The 12,003-nt window shown below is 49.8% G+C and overlaps 1 protein-coding gene across 1 annotated transcript; it reads left to right on the top strand.

Annotated features, from left to right (window-relative positions):
- Window positions 1-2,620: 2,620 nt before the first annotated feature.
- On the top strand, window positions 2,621-5,882 carry CSTL1 (cystatin like 1; the record flags this gene model as incomplete). The annotated part of the gene is made up of 3 exons (XM_082360703.1): window positions 2,621-2,836; window positions 5,029-5,142; window positions 5,799-5,882. The coding sequence occupies 3 exons, from the start codon at window positions 2,621-2,623 to the stop codon at window positions 5,880-5,882; spliced, it is 414 nt and encodes a 137-aa protein (XP_082216829.1).
- Between the last annotated feature and the right edge of the window lie 6,121 nt (window positions 5,883-12,003).

Here is a 12,003-nt window from a genome sequence, read left to right as displayed (position 1 = left end):
ACAGATTTCTCGCCTACGTTGATTGTCTCCACCCCAATCCAAGATTAGTCGTTTTCCCCGTTCTCATCTTACAGATGAGGAAACTGAGGCTGGGGAGACGAACCCAGCAAAAACCCAGGAGAGCCAGATTGCAAGGCCTGTGCCTCCCCCGCCATATCGTGCTGCTTCTCAAAGTCCAAGATCCTATTTATTTATATTTGAACACTTTAACCTTTATTTTGAAATAATTTCGGACTTACAAAAAAGATTACAAGAATAGCATAGTGTACTCATATACCCTGTACCCCACTTCCCCTCATGCTAACATCCTGCATAACTCCAGGACAACGGTGGAAACCAGGGAGTTAACATTCTTACTAATGGAAGAAATGTTCACATATTGAGGTAAGAGGTAGTCATTCTGGCTTATACGTGAGTTGACTTGAATTTTCTGCTAATTAAAACAGCCTGTTTGTGGTCCATCAAACATACATTGCATATCTGCTTTAATCATTAAAGAAAAAGGCACGTTATCCAGAAGTAAATAATGTCTGAAGATAGAGATAAATGCCTTCCTCCCTGGGACGTCAATGCTGGGACTCCTTTGATGATAAGACTCCCTTCCCAGGTGCCAAGGCTGTACTGACTCTCTGTATGCATTCTGATCCAGTTTTTTTTTTTTTTTTTGAAACCTTGAAGGAATGTATCCCTGACTTTTTGATGTTCTTTGTTCTGACAAGATATAAAACTGTGCTGAAGACCATGCTTCTCCGAAGCAGTTCTTCAGAGTTATCTGAGAGGCTGAGTCCCAGGCTATAGTCCTCAGTTTGGCTGAGATAAAACTCTTTTCTCTTCCTATTACAGATTGGTTATTGATTATTTGTATCAGCAGTATTATGCTATTAATCTACAGACTTTATCCACATTTCATCAACTGTCCCACTAATGTTCTTCTTCTGGAGCAGAACCCCATTCAGCATCCCACCTTAATGAGTGTTTTAAAAATAGGGAGCTTGGGCTTTCCTGGTGGCACAGTGGTTGAGAATCTGCCTGCCAATGCAGGGGACACGGGTTCGAGCCCTGGTCTGGGAAGATCCCACATGCCGTGGAGCAACTAGGCCCGTGAGCCACAATTGCTGAGCCTGCACGTCTGGAGCCTGTGCTCCGCAACAAGAGAGGCCGCGATAGTGAGAGGCCCGCGCACCGCGATGAAGAGTGGCCCCCGCTTGCCGCAACTGGAGAAAGCCCTCGCACAGAAACGAAGACCCAACACAGCCATAAATAAATTAAAAAAAAAAAAAATACAAGGTGCTATAGAAGCACTTTAAAAAAAAAAAAAAAAGGGAGCTCTTACAGGCTTCTGGGTGCAGGTGATGGGGTTCAGGACATGCTACCCCCAAATATGGCACCTTGGCTTATGGACTGTCTTAAGCTAGAGGAGTCTGAAAAAATGGCAGAAGCAGGAAGGTCACTCTGACCTCCCACTGGCCCTTCCTCCCTGAAACAGGAGATCAATGTCCCAAGTGAAAGGTCCCCTCTCTGCACATGAAGATAGAGGATGTCCTGGTAACCAGAGACGGGAAGGCAGGGCCAAGGAGACTGCTTAAACTAACTTGTTACCCCTTCACCACTGGGCACCCTGAGCCCAACCCCTTTGTCTTGGCAACTTCACAGATTTATTGTGTCCCTATCTACAAAGCATGAAAGCTCCCCGTTCTGGTCACTTCTCTGGGTCTTCATTCTCTTGTGAAGTCTCCCACGTACATGTCAAAGCCAGTAAAGTTTGTATACTTGTCTCCTGTTCATCTACCTTTTGTCAGTTTAATTCTTAGGCCCAGCCAGAGACCCAAAGAAGGGAGAGGACATTTCCCTTCCCTACACGGGCAACACCTAACCTTCAGGGGTCTGCAGGGTTAATTTCTGAATAAGGCCCACAGCTCATTCCTCCCTCACAGAAGGGCTGGGATTACCTCACAAAGTTCTGCTGGTGTCACACCAAGATGGTAAGAGCTGGCGCTGGGGTGCAGGCACAGTAGGATCCAGCAGGCCGAACTCTGTGGTGAGTGGGTGTCAGAGATCCAGTGTCTAGACGAAGCAAGGAATAGTGGATGGCCGGGCTAGACAGCTGGAACCCGCTGTAGGTAATGAGGAATGTATCCCGTTCTGTGTCCCTGATTCCTTGCATCCCAGTTCAAACACTACCTTCTCCATGGCCTGCCCCGAGTCCCACCAATGGCCCTTCTCTGTCTGATACACCAGCTCTTCTTGCCTGTGGGGTCTGTTCTGGGGGCTTTTGTCCTCACTGGGTGTGAAGGTAACGAGAGGGTCTTGCCCGCCTTGGTGGGTGTTTGGAAATCACACTTGCCTCAATCACTGAAGAACCCAAGAGGCAAGAAAGGTGAACGAGCTAACAGCGGGTTGGGCAGCCGCGCGGGAAGACTTCCCCGGCGGGTCCTCCGGTCAAGTCATGGGCAGGCCCCGAAGGAAGGGGTTGGGGCCTCAGTCTCTGTTTTATGGCAGGCGGGCATCTCCTGGGGAAGCCTGCGTGGGTGACGGCTGCGGGGAGAGAGGGTGAGTGGACGAGGCTGGCACCTTTCTACCTGGAAGGCCCGGTGGAGAGGAGGCTTCTGAGGCCACAGAGATGGGAGCTGGACCCTGGGGGAACCCTCTGCTGCTGCTGGCGGCCCTGGCCCTGGTGGCCAGGCTGGGTCAATTGCAACAGTGGAGTGGCTTCCAGGAGTCCACGAGCCCGAAGAATGTGAACTCCACCCTCGCCTTCTTCATGGAGACGTACAACAACAACAGCAATGACTCCTACCTGTTCCACGTGGACCAGCTGCTCCGAAGCCAGGTGCAGGTGAGAGCGGGTGAGCAGGGCCTCGTGGGCACAGGTATGTCTCCCAGAGGGGACCAGGGGGCGCCTTCCCGGGAGCAGGGTTGTTCAGACCCAGAGCCGCCTGAGCACCGAGGTTACTCTCATTTGAACGGAAGTGTCCCTGAGCTCCTTAGCTGCTCTCCCGAGGGAAGTATCGCTTTCATTCAGAAATTTGCCAGAAGGGCAGCAAATGAGGATGGTCTTGCCTCCTTTATTATTCCTGTCGTTTGGCAAAACATAAGTGTTCTCTGTAGGTTCCCCTCAGCGATAGTTTTTCCATGTCCAGGGTTGTAAAATCTGAGTCTGGATGTTCTAGCTGTGTCCTTCAGAAAGCTAGAATGACACAGAGGACCTCTAGTAGGCTCCTATAGGAACCTGGAGGTGCACGTCATCTCTCATTTTGTTTTACATATAAAGTTTCTCTGAAATACATCAATTGAAGGATAATAGAGGAAAGAAAAGTTGTTAAAAAACCACTTTTGTTGGTCCAACCTGCCCTCAAGGTTAGATAGTAAACTATATGAGTTAGGGCAGAGGCAATAATGCATCTTCGTTCAATTAACTGGATTTGGAAAAAATCTGACTAGGAGAAAAGGGCTAGAGAGAGGGACAGCAGGAACACAGAAACCAGTCAGGGTGGGGCAGGGCAGGCGGGCAGTGCTAGTGTGACGCTAAGGGGCCTCACAGGGGGTGGACAGCAGCCTGTCTGCCTGAGTCACACACTCTTGCTGCAAGACGGCGGCTTATGGCGCCAAGGACATTGAGGTGACATGGCCACAAGGTGGCAGCCATCCACCAAATTCTGCCCAAGTTGGCATTTTCTCCCCCATCAGTCTCTGGGGTGAAGCTGGAACCCAAGGAGGCCAGTCGTGTGGAGTTGGTCCTTTATCACTAACAGTTAACTGAAATCATTGTTTATAAGCAAACTTTTGATGTCATTCAGCCGGATTAGTGGACAGAGCGGGTGCACCCCTGGGTAGCTGGGTGACAATCGCCTGCTGCCCCGTGATTGTGTCCATCTGTACCTCACAGAGGGCAGGGAGGGGATGCGGTGGCCGTCTCTGCTGGGCTCCTGGTCCCCCTTCTGGGTTTGACACCCAGCTCCTCCTAATCGTGGAGTCTTGGTCAAGCACCATCCATACTCTCCAGGCCTCAGTTTCCTGACCTGCAAAGTGGGCAGAATAAGAGTGAAGCGGCACCTGTGAAAACATTTGTATCATCACGATTATTCCTATTATTATTTAACTAACGAGCCTAACAATGAATAAGAAAACACTGCGCACTCTGAAATGTTAGTTAAATTTGCCACCAGTGTTTTAATTTCTTCACACATGCGGGGTGTGCTGAGGGTCAGTGTGAAACGTCTAGGCACCAGCCCTACAAGCAGGATAGAGCCGTCCTTCGATGGAGAGCCAGAAGCCCTGCATCCTGAGGTCCTTCCAGTGGCTGCCGGGACCACGGCGGTGGTCCTGCCCCAGGCCCCTTCCCCTGCTGCTCTGCCCTGAGGTTTTTTGGGGGTTGTCCTCCCAGGGGCCACCCCAGAGAGTGCCCAGCTTTCTCACTGGTTTGACCACTGACTTTGGGACAAGGCAGTGGGGAGGGAGGAAGAGGACAGAGGCAGAGCCCAGGGAACAGATGAGGATCCATCCATGCATTCTGAGGACCGTTGTGCAGACTAGGGGGTACGATGGGGCTGCAGCCAAGTTGCCTCCCTGGTCCCAAGGATGCGAGGGAGACAGGTGAGAAGCCACCTGTGGCTGCAGCAGTGGAGCCGGTGCAGAGCAGGGACCGGGCTCCGCACATGCTGGGCGCTGACTGGGGACCACTGGGCATCCTCCAGCCAGGAGGGGAGGAGGGAATGGGGACAGAGGCTCCTGGGACTTCACTCTCCAACCCAGCTCCTCCTGAGGAGCATCAGCAATGTTTGGAGTCAAAACTAACAGCCCTTTGGGACTTTCTTGGCGGTCGGTAGGTAAGACTCCGTGCTCCCAATGCAGGGGGCCCAGGTTTGATCTAGTTCTAGTCAGGGAACTAGATCCCGCATGCATACCGCAACTGAGTCCACATGACATAACTAAAGATCCCATGTGCCACAACTAAGACCTGGCGCAGCCAAAATAAATATTTAAAAAACAAACAAACAAACAAATCTAACAGGCTTTGCTTCTTGGTAGCTGACGACAGGTGTAGAGTACCTGGTCACAGTGAAAATTAGCCGGACCAAGTGCAAGAGGAACAGCACGAACAACCCTTGGTGCCCCATTCAGAGCAAGAAGAAGCTGCAGAAGGTGTGTGCCCACAGCTGTCTGAGAAGGCGCTCCAGTCAAGGGGGGAATAAACGTTTTACAAGGAAACATGGACAGGATGTCAGAAGCTCTGGCGGCCGTGTGGCTGGGACGGAGCGAGGACGCAGCCCCAGGGCTGCCTGATGCCACCGGTGGTGCCTGGGGCCGGGAGAGGGGGAAGGGAAGCCCTCTGACTGGGTGTCTCCCCACCCTGCACTGGCACAGCCCTGGCCCCTGGCCTCCCGGCCACTGGACGCCTCACCCACCTGGCACACTCCCCGGCCCTTAGGTGGAAGCGGCTTTACCTTCCTCGGGGACCTTGTTGTGTCTGGGTCTGCACCGCTGGGTCCACGTGGATTGTCCAGTCACCTCCTTGTCTTCCAACCTATGTCCTCCTCCTGGTCCCTCTTGGCAGCACCTCCTGCAAGCTGGCAGGTGCAGGAGGACTGGGCGGGGGAGCCCAGGGTGACACTCCTGTGCCAGCTCGGCTGACCCTCTCACCCCCAGCATGTGCCAGTGAGTAGATCTGGCCTTGCCCACGTGTCAGGCCGGGTCCAGACTCCCCAGGCAGGGGCTGGGGGTGGGGACAGGAATTTTTGTTGCCTTCAAAAAAATATTTCCCAGAAAGCTGATTGTCCGTTTCCTTTCTCCTTCCACAGAGTTTCATTTGTGACTTTCTTGTATACACTGTACCCTGGATGAACCATTACCAGCTCTGGAACAACTCCTGTCTGGACGCCTAGGTGCATATGTGCAAAGATCCTTGATGAAACGTTGAGTGGTCGTGCTGTGTGCTTTGCATTGTAGAATCTGAAAGGCCCTTGAATCCCTCATCAGGATCTCGATACACGCTCACACGTACATGCACAATCACAGCCACCCAAACCTCACACATGTGCACTCACACACTCATGCCCAGAGTCAATGGTCTTTAGGCGGCTGATGTGGTTTGAGTAGAAGGTTGTTATTCCTTTGGGGGAAGCTCGTCACTTAGTTTCTACCTCCAGCCCGCACCTCTGAGGCTTTTCACGCGTCAGGCACATCCTGACTTGAGCTTGGAGACCCCAGTTTCTGTCCCACGCACGTACAACTCTGTGACTGACACCTGTCTTTGTGAGTGTGCCAGGGGTCCCCACGCCCACCCTCTGGCTCAGGAATTCACTAGGAGGACTCCCAGGACGTGGCAGGTGTACAGTCATACTCAGGGCTGTGAATTTTACAGTGAAGGATACAGGACAAAATCAGCCAAGGGAAGAGGCTCGTGGGGAGAAGTCCCTGAAACCAGGCACAGGATTCCAGGGTCCCCTCCGGGGGCAGCCACACAGGACACGCCTCATTCTTCCAAGAATTAGGTAAATTGTGTGCCAGGGAAACTCCCCAGGGACTCAGTGCCCCGGGATTTCACTGGAGCTGCTCACATAGGCAGCCTCTGCCCAGCATGTACCGAAATTTCAGATTTCTGGAAAGAAAGCAGGTGCTCAGCATAAATCCCATTGTTTGTATAAACATTGTAGACCTAGTGAGGCCCTCTTATCACTTAGGGAAAGTTTTATATCGGGAATGGTTTACCGTCCTAGTTCCCAGACTCCAGCCAAGGCCGACTTTGCAAGCAGGCCTTTCCAAGGACCCCGTGTCTTGGGCTGGCCGTGGGGTGGTCTTCCTGACAGAGAGTTCTCGAGCCGCTCACGGGCTCACTGCTGGTGGAGTGAGACCCACGGTGTCTTCCGTCATGTGACTCACAGTCAAGCAGAGAAGGTGTGCCCTGGATCACACACAGGGAGCGGCTGTGGGCTGAGATGTGCCCCCAGACCAGCTGGTCTCCTCCCCAGGGAGCAGTCCCACCATCAGTCACAATGGCAACTCGAGAGAGTGTTTCCGGAGGGGCAAGAGTAAACACACAAGCCAGAAACTCACATTTGCCGGAGGGGCCTGAGGCAGAGGGGAGGATGGAGGTGAAGGGTTAAAGGTGGTGAAATTCTTGTGCAAAAAAGAGGGAAGCTGGAAGCATCTGGTTTTGCAAATCTGATGTCACTGGGGGCTGCCTGGGGGCCTGGTGCTGCCTGCTGCCCTCACTACCTTACTTGACAGCCCTATAAAACGGCAGCTTATCCCCACATCACAGGCCAGGAGCCTCCAAAGGAAACTCTGTCCAGATCCTAACATCCCAGCCAAGGCTGGCCTATTGGCTGAACTTCTAGAAATGGAATGTAAAGGAAGGTAAACTTTCTCTCAAACTGGTAGAATACTGACACCAGTAGACCAAATTTTATATACATAATGTAACATCTAAGCAACCACTAAAAAGGCTATGCAGAGATACACTCAAAAACAGTATAGGGCTTCCCTGGTGGCGCAGTGGTTGAGAATCTGCCTGCCAATGCAGGGGACACGGGTTCGAGCCCTGGTCTGGGAAGATCCCATATGCTGCGGAGCCGCTAGGCCCGTGAGCCACAACTACTGAGCCTGCGTGTCTGGAGCCTGTGCTCCGCAACAAGAGAGGCCGCGACAGTGAGAGGCCCGCACACCGCGATGAAGAGTGGCCCCCACTCGCTGCAACTAGAGAAAGCCCTAACACAGAAACGAAGACCCAACACAGCCAAAAATAAATAAATAAATAAATAAATAATTAAAAAACAGTATAGATATGTGCAAGTGGAATTCTTAAAAAAGTGTTCAAGAAACTCACAGGAAGAATAAAGAAAACACAAATAAAAAGCAGAGAGAACAGAGAACAAATAGTAAAATAGACGTAAGCCCTGACATGTTAATAATGTCATGCATGGTATGTACAAACCACATGTAAATTGTCTAAACAAGCCAATTAAAAGACAGATAATGATAGAGTGGATTAAAAAAGTGACCCAACTGTATGCTGTCTACAAGAAACTTACTTTAAATATAACGATACAGGTAGGTTGGAAGTAAAAAAGTGAAGAAGGTTATATTATGCGAACATTAATTGGAAGCAGGAGAGCCTATATTAATATCGGATGAAGTTGACCTCAGGGCAAAGACTATCACCAGGGATAGAGAGGAACATTACGATACATCTACTCTGGAAAAGTTTGGCAGTTTCTTTAAAAAAAAAAAAAATCCTAAAATATACTTTAGCGTACAAGTCAGCAATTACATTCCTGGGCATTTAACCTAGAGAAACGAAAACTTAGGTCCACACATGAACCTTACATGCTTGTACGTAGAAGCTTCATTTGTAATAGCCCAAAACTTGAAAGCAACTAACACACCTACAATAGGTAAATAGTTGACTGTGGTACTGAGGATGCCATTGAATGCCACTAAGCAATTAAAAGGCACACACTACTGTTGCATGAAACAACTTGGATAGATCCCAAGGGCATTGTGACCAGTCTCCAAAGGGCACACACTGTATGATTCTATTTACACAACACGTTTGAATTGCCACAGTAATAAAGATGGAGAAGTGAGTGGTTGCTGGGAGTTTGACATGGTGAAGGAAAGGTGTGACTACAGAGGGGTTAGTGCAGAATGTCTTCGTGGTGGCGGCCACACAAATCAACACATATGACAAAATGACACACATACACACTGTACGGTGTCAATTTCCTGCTTGTGATATTTTTCTGTAATTACAAAAGATGTAACCATGGCGGGAAGCTAGATGAAGGGTACAAGAGACCGCTCTGTACGCTTTGTAACTTCCTGTGAATCTACATTTCAAAATAAAAAAAAGTTTCAAAAACCCACTGGGCTGAGAAATCCAAAATCAATGAGCACAAATGTCCTACCTTTCCTTTATTCTCCCCTCCAACCCTCACCTCCAGACATAGTAACCAAAGTGCCGGAAGAGAGCTGCATGGCTGATTAGTATTAAATTAGGCTGCTAGTGCCCGTATTCTTACGAGTCACTGTTTGTTTGAATATCTGCTTTGTGTTAGGCATTGTGTTAAGCAACTTACAAGCATTATCATCATTAATTTTTGCAACTCTTCCAAGAAATAGGTACTGTCATTCTTGTTTAAAGATGAAGAAATTGTAGGTTAGCATTCTCCCAGACAGTTGGCGGAGGGAACTCTCACCTGGGTCCCACCTGAAACGGGGTCCTGAGGACTCCGGAACTTTCATAGGGAGAGTAGAAGTTGAAAAACATTGTTCTTTCAAAGCTCCAGCCTTCTCCAGCTGGTGGGGACGTGGGTGGCCGCTGTCAGCTCACTATTCACCTGTCCCTTTGGTGTTCTGCCTGTGCCCTCTCACATCTCATCCTTCTGTGCACACCAGCTCCAGATTCCAACACCTGTGCCCTGTCACCTCTGGCTGTTTGCTCTGCCCTTGAGCCACCCCAGGCCAGAGGTTCCAGGGAATTAATGCCCCACAGGAGCTGTCCTGCAGCCAGTAACTGGGGATAAATGCCCCAGCTCCCTCTCTCTGCCGGTTGATGGATGCTGTGTGTGCTGGTGTGTTTTCCACAGAGTCCCTAGAATTCCCCTGCGATATTAAACCCCAAGGCTTTTGCCCGAACTCTTGCGGATGGGCTCGTCCTTTCCCTACTGGATGTGAACGAGGGCAGATGTGACCCAGTGAACTGCTGGCACCGTCTTGAGACCACATGGAGGAAGTCGAGGGGAGAGCTGAGCCTGATGACATTATTTGAAACACTGAATCAAGCTGGTGGGTGAGGGATGCTTATTCCTCACTGCTAATGTGACATCCATGAAAAGGGCACCACTTTAATGCAGCACTCCTGGTTTCACTCTGCCCTCGATCATTCCCCTCCTGCAGGAATTCATCAGATGGGTCTGTTTGGGAAGAATAAACGGGGCGTTATACCCACGTCCTCCTCCTCTCACAGGCGCCCACGGTTTCCTTGCCAATTCTGGGAGAGGAATCCCTCTGGGAAGGGACCTGCTCTGGTCCAATGTTGCTGATGCTGGAGGTGTGAGTCTAATTCTGGAGTCTGGTATCAGAAAGTGCATGTGTCTGCAAAAATAAGGCACATCTCCCAACCTAGCTCTTACCAGTAACAAAGGCCCTCCTCTTTTCAATTACTTGCATTATTTCTCTTTGTTTCCCCTTGTTTCACACTTTAGGCAAGCAAGATTCATTGGGTCCCTCAGAGATGCCATCACAGGCATTCTTGCCAGTATCTCTTAGCTGTTCATTTAAGTAATTAGAGCATCTTCCCTCGTTCTCCTTCTCCTTTTTCTCATCTCCTTATTTTAAAATCTAAAGAATCCTACTTGATATAAGGATGAGGTTGAAGGTCTGCTATCCCGCGGGTAGAGGCTATAAGGCCAAAAATTATACATGTCACCTCATTTGGACCCCCAAACTGCCCTAGCCCAGAAGACCTTCAGATCATATTATTATGAGTTGAAGAATTTTGGGGAAAAAAGAGTGGAATCATAAACATTCAAAGCATTAAGAGAATAGGCTGACCAACATTTATTTTCTATATTGAGAACTGCTGATAATGCAGGGTTCTTTTACACACAGTGACTCCGTGTGGGCTGCACTCTGGGACACCTAGCCATCCGTGCAGTTTTTGGCCAGAATTTTATACTTTTCAAACCAGGGAATAACAAATACTGAGAAGAAGCAATCGATTTTCTGAAAAAGACAAGAAAACAAAATATAAAAAAAGATCAACATGGAAAGAGGAAGGTGTAAGACAAGCAGATGGGGAAAATGACCCTGCCTCACCTGCCTCCAATCCACAGGTGGGTCCATCTTTATTTTGATTTCAATGACTTGAGAGTGTCACTGCTGAAACCACCCCACAAAACGTCCTTCTGCTTGTGGTTAGAATTGGAGACTGGAAATCAAGTGTCCACCCGCCCACATCACCATGGTAACGACTGACTCTTCCTCTTCTTTTCTGCTCAGGTGCTGTTCACATCACACTTACCCTCACTTAGCTCCCTCTCTCTCTCCCTCCACCCACTCTCCCACCTCATCCCTCCTGCTTCCTTTCCCCTTCCTCCCACCCAACCCCTCCCCTCTCCTTCCCTCCTGCTGTCCTTCCTTCCTTCCTTCATCCATCCATCCATCCGTCCTTCCACCCGTCATCACATCCTCTCCTCCCCCTTCCCTGTTCTATTCCAGGATCCCCTTTCTTCTCCACCTCCCTCTTCTCCCACAAGGAAAGATCAATCAACATATTTTGCACATTATTATCATTTCGTAGTGCGATTTTGCTTTCCTGCTCTTCGCTGGAAAGCCAGAGCGGGGACGAGGTGGCGTGGGAGGCATAAATGTTGACATTTCTCCTAAAGTAGAATTCAGAATATTAACCTCACAATTTAATCTCTCACAGTGATGAGACTCTCTAAGTTTACCTTACTGTTATCGTCAATTAGTCTTTTCATAGATTTCATGATCTTCTCCAGGGAAGAACCAAAAACATCTAACTTGCTAGATTTTGAAGACTTCTCCATGGAGTGGGGAGCCCGTGGATGGACATGTGTTTGTCTTGAGAACACCTAGGCCATTAGAACTAGGGTGACCATGGAATCTATGAACCAAACGAGGACATGTTGTAGGCAAATGGGGATGCTGTTAAAAATGACACTAAGAAGCTGGGCACAAATCAGGACTGTTCTAGGCAAGGTGGGTCATGTGATCACCGTCATGTTAGTTCCTTTGGGTAAAGAGCAGAGGTTTGCAGGGCTTGTAGGACTTGGGACCTTCAAGGCCCCTGAGCACGTGGGCCCACCTGTTGCGTGTGTGTGTGTGATGGTCCACCACTTGCAGTGATGATGGCCCAGCCGGCTTCCCCGATGTGACAACACTGGGTGGGGACGAAGCCACTGTTGGGGAGGTGGGCCCGCATCGGGTCACTTGCCTGCAGGCTTGTCCCCTCCCTGACCCATCCCACCACCGGTTGAA

The sequence above is a fragment of the Balaenoptera borealis genome (genome assembly GCF_965194805.1).
Source record: "Balaenoptera borealis genome assembly, chromosome: 16".
In the NCBI taxonomy this organism is placed as follows: Eukaryota; Metazoa; Chordata; class Mammalia; order Artiodactyla; family Balaenopteridae; genus Balaenoptera; species Balaenoptera borealis.
Note: the sequence above shows the minus strand (reverse complement) of the source record. Positions and strands in the feature narration are given on the sequence as shown.